This window comes from Quercus suber, unplaced genomic scaffold (assembly GCF_002906115.3).
Source record: "Quercus suber isolate HL8 unplaced genomic scaffold, Cork oak 2.0 scaffold_390, whole genome shotgun sequence".
Lineage (NCBI taxonomy): Eukaryota > Viridiplantae > Streptophyta > Magnoliopsida > Fagales > Fagaceae > Quercus > Quercus suber.
In genome coordinates, this window is record NW_027069842.1 from 721,993 (window position 1) to 733,469 (window position 11,477).

Consider the following 11,477-nt stretch of genomic DNA (forward strand, 5'->3'; position numbering starts at 1 on the left):
GCTATACAAAATATAGGAAACATGGATAATATATGTTACCATCTATTGTAAAAAAGAGGGGGGGGGTGTTTGGGGTAATTTTTTTTTTTAAATACATTGTTAATTTTCGTGGGTTATGAATTAGATTGGATTATAATTTAATTTTAAGCATAAGGCTGAGTCAAGTTTGAGTTGATAGTTTTTCTCAACCTATTTGACCCAACTTGACTCACCATATATATGAACTAATTTTTTCATTCGATTTTTTTAGTTTGAGTTATTTTAGTACTTTGTGAATTATTTTTGATGAATATAGAAATTTAAAATATAATTTAGACATATTACATGAATATTTTTTATAAATATATTATATGAAAATTATTATAATTTATTAATAAAGAAAAAGTGCTTAGTTTACAAAAGTCCAATTATTTTAATTTTAATTTTATAATACATGAAATATACATAATCTATCTACTGTCCCAACCCGACCCGAACCCATGCCCATGGACCTACTTCACTCATATCCGGGCGATTCCAACTCCCAAGAGATAAAAAAAAAAATTGAAAACAAAAATGGCGGGTTAAAAAAGCAAAATTTCATTTCAAAACAAAACACACTCTCTCTCTCTCTCTCTCTCTCTCTGGGTCTCTCACTGCGCGTGTGCGTTCGTGTCCGTGAAAAAAATGGAGACGCAAGCTGCGGAGGAGCCAGTACGGACGAAGATGGAGTCGCTGCGATTGACGTGCGAAAGAGATATACAGATCCACCAACAGAAGATCGATTCCTACGCGTCGTCGTTTCGCAGTTCCCTCCAATCCATCAAGTCCAGAGCTCAACAAACCGCCCAAAACCAAGGTTTGCTTCACGACCATGTGCTTTTTTTGTTTCAGTGTTTCCTTCTCATTTCTGCGAAATTAGGGTTTTGATCTTTTTGGGTCTGAGACTCTGTGAGCCTCGCTCAAATTAGGGTTTTTTTTGGATGCGAAAAATGTCACCTTGGTTAAGAAATTTTAGTTTAACTTTACTTTTGATTTTGATTGTTTAGGAAAATTAGGGGAACTTAAAGCTAAACTCAGAGAGGCCGAGGATGATATGGTAAAAGCCCTAGCAGGTAATTTTGATTATTTGAAAATTTTGAAAGAACTTGAATTTTGTTTTGATTTTTTAGTCAATTTAATAAATTGATGGTGTGTATTTTTATTTGAAAAATAAAAGAATTGATTTTTATGAAGTTTTAAACTTTGTGTGTATTTTTTTTTTTTTTTTTCTGTTTTCTTTTGTTAATATTGTAATGTAGTGAAGACCCGGAAAGAGGCGAAGCGGATGGCGATAATGGACTCAATTGCTGCTCAAAGAGCTAGAGTAGAAGAGCTTAAAAGAAGTGTGCAAGTACAGAGTGCAAAGAGGGATCAATATGCTGCAATTATATCTCAACATTCTCTTGGTATTTTCCTCTCGTCGTGTTGCTTGTTTGTTTTTTTTTGTAAGTTATATGTATGCATCTTCTAATGTTTGTTTCAGATTTAGTTGAAGTCAGTGAGTAATGGGTCAATCCTGAAACGTCTGGTCTTATAGCGTGTTATGGATGTGAAGGTAGTAGTTTTGTACCCAATAGTCATCCTTGCCCAATTGGTTTTCAATTATCTATGAAGGAGAAGAATGTAGGTTCGTTGTCAATATTTTGAATTTTTGCTGCAAATCAACATTTATGTGAGTCATGGAAGATGAATTAAGGTCATAAAGAGACATTCTTAATTCTGCTGGATTTGAAAATATTGGCCTCTAAGGTTCCCACTGGTAGGAATCATGTACAGATTCATCATCCCCCATTTGAGGAATAATGAAATTATTTATTTCTGTAGGATTTAGATGAAGTCAGTGAGTTATGGATTGGTCCTGAAACATCTGGTTTTATAGTGTGTTATGGATGTGAAGATAGTAGTTTTGTACCCAATATTCATTCTTGCCCAATCGGTTTTCTATTATCTGTGGAGGAAAAGAAAGTAGGTTCGTTGTCAATATTTTGCATTTTTTCTGCAAATCAACTTTTATGTAAGTCATGGAAGATGAATTAAGGTCATAAGGAGACATTTTTATTCTGTAGGATTTGAAAATATTGGTCTCTAAGGGTCCACTGGTAGGAATCTTGTGCAGATTCATCATTCCCCATTTGAGGAATTATGATGTTATTTATTTGGTCTTCAGTTCAATCTGGAGCAGATATTCTTTTTCTGAAACTAATATATGGAGACTTTAGTTCTCTACTAGTTTTTAGTTAACTCTACCGCCTGGCCCAAGAACACCAAATTCACGCTTTGGTATATTTGAACTACTTGGAGTCTGATGTGGAAAGAGATCAATCATATCGCTTTTGAAGAGGGATTATATATCATTGGTGTCAGGCTTGTGATTGTTAATTTATGTTATCTACACCTCTTTTCTAATTTTCCCCTTATTGGTTGATATGCCAGTTGTTACTCTTATTGTTTCCCCCTTTTTCAATTATATGTTATTGTTTCATATCTGCAAGAATTTCCATATATATAGGACATGAGTTCTTAAGAGTGTGATGATAATGGTTTTCTCACTTTTATCTAACCGGTATTTTAAAGGTGTGTGAATCTTGGTTCCTCAATGACTATGTTAGACAACTTATATATTTCTTTTCAAGTTCTGGCACCTATTACATTGTGTTTACATGTTTAATTGCAATTTGCAGTTAATGTAGTATGGACTCATATATGTATGAATATCTCAGTGGTATTTAATTACACTAAAATTTTGAGTCGGCCATGTGGTGACACTGAAACTTCTTAAGAATCTCTAACCATCTAGCAGCCAGTTGAAAGTCTTATTGTAGTTTGGACTGTCATGGGTAATATATCTTGGTTTTGTACAATAGTTGAAATTCAGTGCTGTACACACTTTTCTATTTATTTTTTGGTCTAAACCATTTTGTGAACATTGATATATATTGGTTTTGTTTATAAATCTGAATCTGTATTGTGAAGTAAAGGATGGTCTAGATTACCACTTGTTCTCTGATCATTTTCTCTCATTTTGTACCATCAACAGCTTTGGCAGCATCTGAAGAAAAGAGTAACAAAGATGTTGAGTGTAAAAGTGAAACACAAGAAGCAATTTTGTGGTACAATAGGGTTCTTGGTTTCCATGTTGAAGCTGGACATGGTAATTGAAATTCAAAATCATGTGCTTTTATTTATGTATTTATTCAAAATCAGGAGTGATTTACTTACAAGTCTTTTGTTCTCTAGGGGTAAAATTCACCTTCATGAACATAAATTCGAGAAATCCAAATGAGGAGTACTCTCTCACCGTTCGCTATGCAAATGATACGTACACCTGTAAGTTATATAGACCTGTTATTGGTCATGTTCTAATGTTAAATATATTCCAGTGACGTACGTATAAGATATTCATATATTTTCTATCACATTAGTGTTAGATTGTGATCCACACTTGAATGACACCAAAGAGTTGATCTATGAGTTGAATAAAACCAATGGTTTATTCAAATTTGTCAGAATCATGAGAGAGAAGTTCGAAGAAGCTGCCACACAAGGTACAATCTTATCTTTTGCATCCTATCTAGTACATTACATGTCTGATAAATGACATCCACTCAAAAATGAGAGCCGGTCTTCTCTAGTGAAACTCATTCCTGTAATCAAAGAGCCAAAAAGAAATTATTTTACCCTTAGTGACATGCATGTGGCACTTTACCTTACATTTTTCTTATATGGTAAAAATAAATTGACTGAAAAGTGGCCTTGCACTTAAACGTTTTGTGTACAATTATAAAATTTTAGAGAAGTTTTATGGTAGGTTACTCTCTGTTTCCATTGAGCTGCACCTTATATATGACTTAGAATAATACTTCATTGTGCCATTTATGAATCGCCAGGATTTTTGCCCCAATTAACAAATCATCAAGAGTTGTCCACAATATCTACATCTGCTCCAGTTCTATCAATGTCAAGTGACAGAAGTGAATCCTCAGCCACGAAAAATGACGACCAAGTTATACATGAAGAAGGCAGTAGACCTTCTAAGAAAGCATACTATTTAAGAGGGTCGAAACCCTTATCATGGAGGTGATCATATGCCATCAAAAATTTCTTATTGTAGTTATTGGCCCATGAATGTGTGGATGTAATTATTTGTTTTCGATCTTTATCTGCCAAACTCCTATGTAATTGGTTTTGCATGGTGGACTGTTCCATTTAGAATGATCACTAATTGTTTGGATTTTCTTCGTCCTTTTTTCAAATAATGCATTGCTGGAAGTCTCATTAGCATTCTCTTAGCATTAAGATTTTAATTGCAAGAGGATTAAAAAAAAAAAAAAAAAACTCGCTGCTAGACCTGATTAGTAAGTGTTGAATTAGCTATGTAAATCGTATTAGCATTCTTTTGAGTGAACTTATGAGTTGAAGTATGATAGTTACCTTAAAAAATAAAGGTTTTGAAAATGTTTACGAGATTTTTCTTTTGTACATTATCTATTGAAATTGAGAAAAAAGAAGGTTAAATTCGAAGTTCCAAAGTTAGATCAATTGCTGAAAAACAAGTTCCAACTTACAAAGCAAGTAAGAATGTAAAATGATAATTTTAATGTTCTTAACTTAGTCTGGTTCAAAAGACAGAAAATAGAATCTGGTGGAAAACGAATTTCCTAAACTTTCTAGTCCTTTTGTTTATACTCTCTCTTTTTGATGTCATATACTGGTACTAATCAACCTCAACTCCATGTAATTGCTGAATGTAAATCTCTCCATTTAAAAATCAAAATCAAAGCAATTTTGTCTGTCTGGTAAAACACAATCACATATAATTTATAATATTTTTTTATGAACTATTTACCTCTAAAAACAGTACTGACTGTAGTCTAGGTAATTTAAGGCTTTTAAGTTTTAAGCACATAAAAAGAAGTGTTATGCATGCTTGCTTTCGAGCAATAATTGAGCAAGCATGAGTAAAAAACTCCCAACGAGAAAGGTTTTCTAATTTCTAATCAACTTCTTGTCAACTGTTAGATCAAATTTCATTTCAAAAAACAGTATCTCATTTTACTACGGAACTTCTTCAAGCATGGCCCATTTGGCTCCACATGATGTGTGGTAACCACACAACATAATTGTAGATATTATTACATAACAACTTTATTACTTAACTGATTGTGTAATATGTTAAGTCATAAGTGTATTCATTTGTTTAATCTCTCTTATTAGTATCACTTAATTAAGGCTATTCTTTCCTTCAAGATTTGTTATCTCTATTATGTTTGGAAAATGATCTACTCTCGTTAAACCCTCTAATTCCCTCCCAGTTTTTAGCTGAATATGATGCAAATGACATCTATGTTTTCTTTATGTACTTTATTATTATTAATTTTGGTTAGTATTGCTCCCTTTTTTTCAAGGTAATGCTCTAATTAGTAATTAGCTCTTCTTTTATATGGCTAAGACAGCCATAATAGTGTTACTTATTTGTTTTCTTCTTTAAAGTCTGAACATTTTTTCCCCAATCCAGTAAACTTTCTATATGGACAACCTTTGTTGAATGTCCATCAGTCAGACAGCTCAAGATTCAAAATCATTTGCTCATATAAAGGGCAATAATCAATAATGCCACTCTGAGAATAAGCTCTCTGAGAAACTTCTAAAAAAAATTGGAAAGAGGCAAATTTGTAAGTAACAATGTGAGGTTAGGTGACTAGCTTTTTAATAATTTATTTCACAACATCAATGCAGATGTTTTTTTTTAGTCATAAGAAGCATGCATATTCCTAGGCTTAGTAGAAAAGTGAATAAAGAAATTTTTTTTTTTTTTTCCTGTGCAGAGAATAGTTTATTCCTAGTCCTACTCCTAGACCTAGTATATGTTGCATGTTATTTTTTTTAGTTCAATTTTTGTAAGAAACGCAATGTTATTTGATAAAAATTCGTGTGAATATTTAAACACAATGCGTTTCATGGAAGCAAGAAACATGGGAAATGACAAATTTTTACCAGAAGTGTAGGAACTTCAATTCTCTCGTTTCATGGGAAAATTGACTTTTATAGTAATAATAATTCTTGAGAATTTTATTAAATAAACCACCTAAATCCATAAATTTTTTTTTCTGGAAACCAATAACTTTTATCCTTTATCCTATGTTAGATTATTTATTTATTTATTTATTTTTCATTAGTAAAGCTATGTCTCATGCGTGGCCATATGCCATAACTTTATCAGCTTCTATTTTTCCCCACCCACGATTTTACAAAGTATTATTTTTTTCCCTGGCCATCATTATTGCTACTTTACAAGTTAATTAAACTATTAGGTGTTTCTCAAAAAAAAAAAAAAAAAAAAAAAAAAAAAAAAAAAAAACTATTAGGGGGTGCTCATGAATGAACCTGGTCTGTTAAATCACAGCATGATTGCCAGAAAGAAAGCATGGATAGACCTGGTCTAAGAGAGCTCGTAAAGAGATTTTAATAGTTGTACTGACAACTATTGAGACACCATTATTCACATTTAAAATCAAGGCATTGGATGATCATCAATCTCAACCACTGGAACCTCCAAACCAATCTGATAGTATTTAGGGGTTCTCATATAATCCAAATACTTCCAAAGCAATCTAATAGTATTTAGGATTTCTCATGTAATCAAAATACAATAGCATAGTTATTTGTTATCTTGTAAACAAACTTTTATCTGTATATATACGTACATTTGAATATAAAATTATAAATATAAAAGTAATAACGAATAACTCTTGAAATATTTTCAAGGAAGCAAACCAAAACACAATTTAAGAGTTCTCATGTAATCCAAATACAATAGCATAGTTATCTGTTATCTTGTAAATAAACCTTTATCTATATATGTGTGCGTTTGGGAAGTGCATTTTGTGTTTCCCATGTCTACGTCGACGTTTATTTTTTTATTTTTTTAAGACCAACGCCTGTTGCATTGTTTATGGGACATGAACAATGCACCAAGGCATATGAACACTAAAAAAAGAGTGAACGGTAAATTTTTTATTATTTTCAGTTTTCAGCAAAATAAGCGGTATCTAAACAGACCCTATGTATATGTACGTACTTTTAAATATAAATATAAAAGTAGTAGCTCCTGAAATAATTTCAAGGAAGTAAAACCAAAACACACTCTCTTATTATTTTTTTTTTAACAACTAAAGCTTAATAAGACAAACTTATAGTTGTGAATTGTGATTATTGATTAATCTTCATGTAATGCTATCTGCTAATTTTTTGGTCACTACCAGCATAGTTTTTGTGTCGACTATCTACTTTTTAATGCAGCTATCGTCACACACTCACACTAAGGGAAAATTATAAATTCATCTAAAAAAAGGAAAATAATAAATATGTCTACAATACTAAAGGTTATAGTATTGTGATTGATTTTCCGTTTGAGATAACTCTTCTTTATTATTAGTTTTTAAGAGAAATTTAACATAGAAATTTTTTATAAATTCAACTGTTTATTCATGCGTTCTTCTTCCTCTTTGTTTTTGTATTTTTTTTTTTTTTTGGCTGAACGTTCAATTATCATCTAATGACTACAAACTCCAAAATAAACTCTCTCCAGTAAGTTGAACCCAAATGGTACTTTTCATCAAAAGTGTTAAATTATGTGATCCAAAGTTAATCACTCAAAATGCTTCTGTCCTTTTGATTGAGACCTATACAAATGCATATTAACCGAAAAGTGTTATAGTAATTTGACATAGAATTATGCAATAATTCCATTTTTAAGCTTTGATTTGGCATAAAGTAAAACATATATGGGAAGGAGATCAAAGTAAATTTTTCACAATTTTTGTGCACATATCATTTTCCATAATTAACACTTAGCCCGAAATTAGTAGGTTCCATACAAATTATGATCCACCAGAAACCAAATAGGCCCACCCTTCCATGCTTGTCCCAAGTCCAACCTAAGGGCTAACCCAATCATCTCCCTTGCCCCCACCCCACGAGTGGTAATTTTGCACAGTACTGAAAACCCACAATCATGGTTCATCATTCACTAAAGAGAAATTGTATTTTCAAAATTTTTACGTTAAATTATTACAGGAAACCAACCTCTCAATTGGTTCACACACTGTACAAATCTTTCTAGACCAAATGTTACATCTGAGAATGCTTAAAAAAAAACTTTAAGACACCATTCCTTCTTGTTATTATAGTGCATAGGGATGCTATTTTAATAGCAAGTTATACCCTTCTTTTGAGCCATAAATTAGCCCTCCAAAAAAATTAGCTTTTATTTTCCTTGCATAATTTGGATAGGTAGCACAATGCAATAGCTTCAAATCCATTCACAAGAAATTTCAACTTTTTTCACCTTTTAAATTTTTTTTATCCAATGGTTGAGATCAAAAGTTAACTCCTTGAGTTTTGATCCAACCTTTGAAAATGTATTGTGGGCTATTGCACTGAATCTCAATCCTGCATGCATATTTTACTAGGACTGTCAACTAATTCATGCACTTATTAGATATTGATGGGAAAATTTTGACTCGAATCGATGGACAACATGTAGTCCACAATGGAGTGTTCAAGGATTGATAGTTTGGTATTGGCTCAACTAAGAAGAATAATTCATGATATGGTTATGTAAATGTAATTGGATGTAATTTGGATCAAGAAGATTCATTGTAACTAAACACATAATTAAAATAACACATTCAAGGATAATATATATAGTAAAAGATTAAATTAAAGAAAAAACTATAACACAATAAACTTATGTGTGGTTGTTGGAAGAGGTTCATTTCTCTCAAATGAGAGCTCTCTTCTTATTTGCATCTTGGTGGTTATTATCATAATAGGACACGTGTCTCTATAGTCTTTATTCTTTAGGACAAATGTCTCAATGCATTGTCAAACTTCCCTTGATTTTTGGAGTCATCTAATTAGACTGTAACTCCTTTTCGTTTAATTTTCTTGTGATTTGTAACTGCCATTCTGGCAAATGTCTACTATCATGTAAGACTCAAGTGATTTTTTTTTTTTCAAGTGAAACACTCAAGTGATTTGAAACACTCAAGTGATTTGAATGCTTTTAAATTAGAATCCGGTTAATGTATGTCCTTAGGACATACATAAGACATATATTAACTATTCATTTTTGAAAACATTTTATTGGATTTGAAAAAGTTGTAAAAAAGTTAATCACTTTTTCATTTTTCCATAAAAAAGTTTTTTTAAATGGTTTCCTAATATATGTCTTAAGGGCATACGTTAGTAAAATCTTTCAATTTATTAATGCTCATAGTTTGCCCTTTTGTTTGTTAAGTCATTTATTAATCAATGAGAATTAAACCTATATACATATATATATATATATATATTATAAAGATAAATTTTTTCTTTACCATATTTTTTTGGACAAGCATTTGTGTTCAAATACCATTATTTTAACCCCCAAAAAAAAAATTTGTGTCCAAAAAATAACAAACTTAATGGCCTGGACCAATTGAACCAGAGTGAAGAAGGGCCCGGATCCGATTTATTTAGAAGCTCCAGATACTGAGGCGGGCCGGGCTTGAAAATATTAAAAGTAAAGACCGACCAAAAAGTAAAAGCAAAAAATGTTTGTGGAGCATTAAGTAGTGCTCCAAACAGGCCCTTAGGGCCCTCTGTTTTCTACCGTGACATGTGTGAAAGAGTGAAAAGACAAATTTTTAGCACTTTCTTGGAACTTGTTAAAGTGATAAGTTGCACATGTAATTGGAATAATATGACTTTCATATAGATTTATTAATAATTCCATTCTTATTATGCACTAATCACAATAAAAAGCTTATTAAAAATTTTGTATTGTTAGACTTATTGAGGAAAAAAATGTGAGTATCATATAATATGGCTTTTCAACCCAAATAAATAAAAAAAAATATAATGAAAAAAACTTTAGTTAGTTTTGAGATGAACCCAAGTGGGGTCTTGAATCCATTAATAATAACTTTATTAACAATTTTAAGTGATTTAACCAGAAAAAAATATTCAGTTTTTTTTACTTACTATTTTCAATTATTTTGGCAGGACATTTTTTGTTGACAGAAATGCTATTAGAGAAAATGGTAGAAACAGCAGCAAAAACAGGCATCCAAGGAAGAATAATAAATGTTACTTCTGTGATTCACAGTTGGGTGAAAAGAGATTCGTTTCGTTTCAATCAAATGCTCAATCCAAAGAAGTAAATATTTTCTCACTTTTCACTGCTCCTAACATGAAAACTTTGTGCCGTAATTTCAGTACTAATGGACCTCTAGACCTCTACAGACCAATAGAATTGCAGAACTCAAAAAGTGACTTGAAAAAGTTTACTTTTGTATGAAGTAACTTGCTTTTAATGACTTAGACTATGACATTAGCTATAGTACTCCAAAGAGTACCTATTAATTTTCCAAAAGAGTAACCGCTAAATTTGACAATAACTAGGAAAAGATTTACTATTGCTGACTAATGTTAAATAATTAATAATAGGACTACTCTTTCCAATGTATGCAGCTATAATGGCACTCGTGCATATGCTCAGTCAAAATTGGCAAACATATTGCATGTTAAGGAAATGGCAAGGCAGTTGCAGGCAAGGAATGCAAGAGTAACTATCAATGCAGTACATCCAGGAATTGTGAAGACTGGAATCATTAGAGCTCACAAGGGCTTTATAACAGGCATGAATTTATATTCCTGATTCCTTTAATTTCATAACCATTTGATTAGAATATGTTAGTGGTGTTTCACAAAGTGCTTGTTTTACCCGTTGTCCCAAAAACTTACGTTATTAGAAAATGGTAAATTTAATTATTTAACTGTTATTTTAATGGTATTACGCTACATTTCAAGGTGGAAAACATGTTCTAATACCTTCAAATTTTCATGCAGATTCAATATTCTTCGTTGCATCCAAGTTTCTAAAGTCATCATCTCAGGTTTGTTCACATGCATTCATATCAGTTGAGAGAGACAGAGAGGATTTTGACCCACTTGGGTATTGATAATATGGTACATGAATTCTTTTATGCAGGGTGCATCAACCACATGCTATGTTGCTCTTAGCCCACAACTAGAAGGGTGACTGGGAAATACTTTGCAGACTGTAATGAGAGTAGCTGCTCAAGTCTAGCAAATGATGAATCTGAAGCACAAAAGTTATTTAAGCAAACTCGAGCTGTGATTTACAAACGATTAGGTCAACCTGAAGCTTAAAATGTATCATATTCTTCTGTAAATTTAGAGACTTAGGAGTCATGTAAATAGGATTATGTATTTACAAATGCAGAAGACGACATAAAAGACTACTAATCAGTGATCTCTAAAATACTATTTGACAATAAAGGGGCTTGAGAACTATTCCTTTCTCATCTCCTCTTAATAACAAAATATCAAATGTTTACACCTCTCTCTCTCTCTCTCATGTATATCCCAAATGCTTAATAGGATAAAAA

General features: G+C 31.8%; 2 protein-coding genes across 2 annotated transcripts; both read left to right on the plus strand.

Moving 5' to 3' along the window:
- Window positions 1-569: 569 nt before the first annotated feature.
- On the plus strand, window positions 570-4,302 carry LOC111991495 (kinetochore protein SPC25 homolog). Its single transcript, XM_024023268.2, has 7 exons — window positions 570-838; window positions 1,029-1,094; window positions 1,281-1,427; window positions 3,059-3,172; window positions 3,259-3,348; window positions 3,444-3,566; window positions 3,909-4,302. Exons 1-7 carry the CDS (start codon window positions 667-669, stop codon window positions 4,100-4,102), a joined length of 906 nt encoding a protein of 301 aa, XP_023879036.1. The 5' UTR covers window positions 570-666; the 3' UTR covers window positions 4,103-4,302.
- A 5,735-nt stretch (window positions 4,303-10,037) lies between these two features.
- Window positions 10,038-11,334, plus strand: LOC111991492 (short-chain dehydrogenase TIC 32 B, chloroplastic). Its single transcript, XM_065760993.1, has 4 exons — window positions 10,038-10,222; window positions 10,537-10,703; window positions 10,915-10,961; window positions 11,057-11,334. Exons 1-4 carry the CDS (start codon window positions 10,089-10,091, stop codon window positions 11,105-11,107), a joined length of 399 nt encoding a protein of 132 aa, XP_065617065.1. The 5' UTR covers window positions 10,038-10,088; the 3' UTR covers window positions 11,108-11,334.
- The last annotated feature ends 143 nt before the right edge of the window (window positions 11,335-11,477 follow it).

Excerpts from the sequence above, each read along its gene's own strand:
- LOC111991492 (XM_065760993.1), top strand. The coding sequence starts at position 10,089 with ATGCTATTAGAGAAAATGGTAGAAACAGCAGCAAAAACAGGCATCCAA. Across the intron at positions 10,704-10,914 it reads TCACAAGGGCTTTATAACAG|ATTCAATATTCTTCGTTGCA; the intron begins GCATGAATTTAT and ends ATTTTCATGCAG. Across the intron at positions 10,962-11,056 it reads TTCTAAAGTCATCATCTCAG|GGTGCATCAACCACATGCTA; the intron begins GTTTGTTCACAT and ends TCTTTTATGCAG.
- LOC111991495 (XM_024023268.2), top strand. The coding sequence starts at position 667 with ATGGAGACGCAAGCTGCGGAGGAGCCAGTACGGACGAAGATGGAGTCG. Across the intron at positions 839-1,028 it reads ACAAACCGCCCAAAACCAAG|GAAAATTAGGGGAACTTAAA; the intron begins GTTTGCTTCACG and ends TTGATTGTTTAG. Across the intron at positions 1,095-1,280 it reads TATGGTAAAAGCCCTAGCAG|TGAAGACCCGGAAAGAGGCG; the intron begins GTAATTTTGATT and ends ATTGTAATGTAG.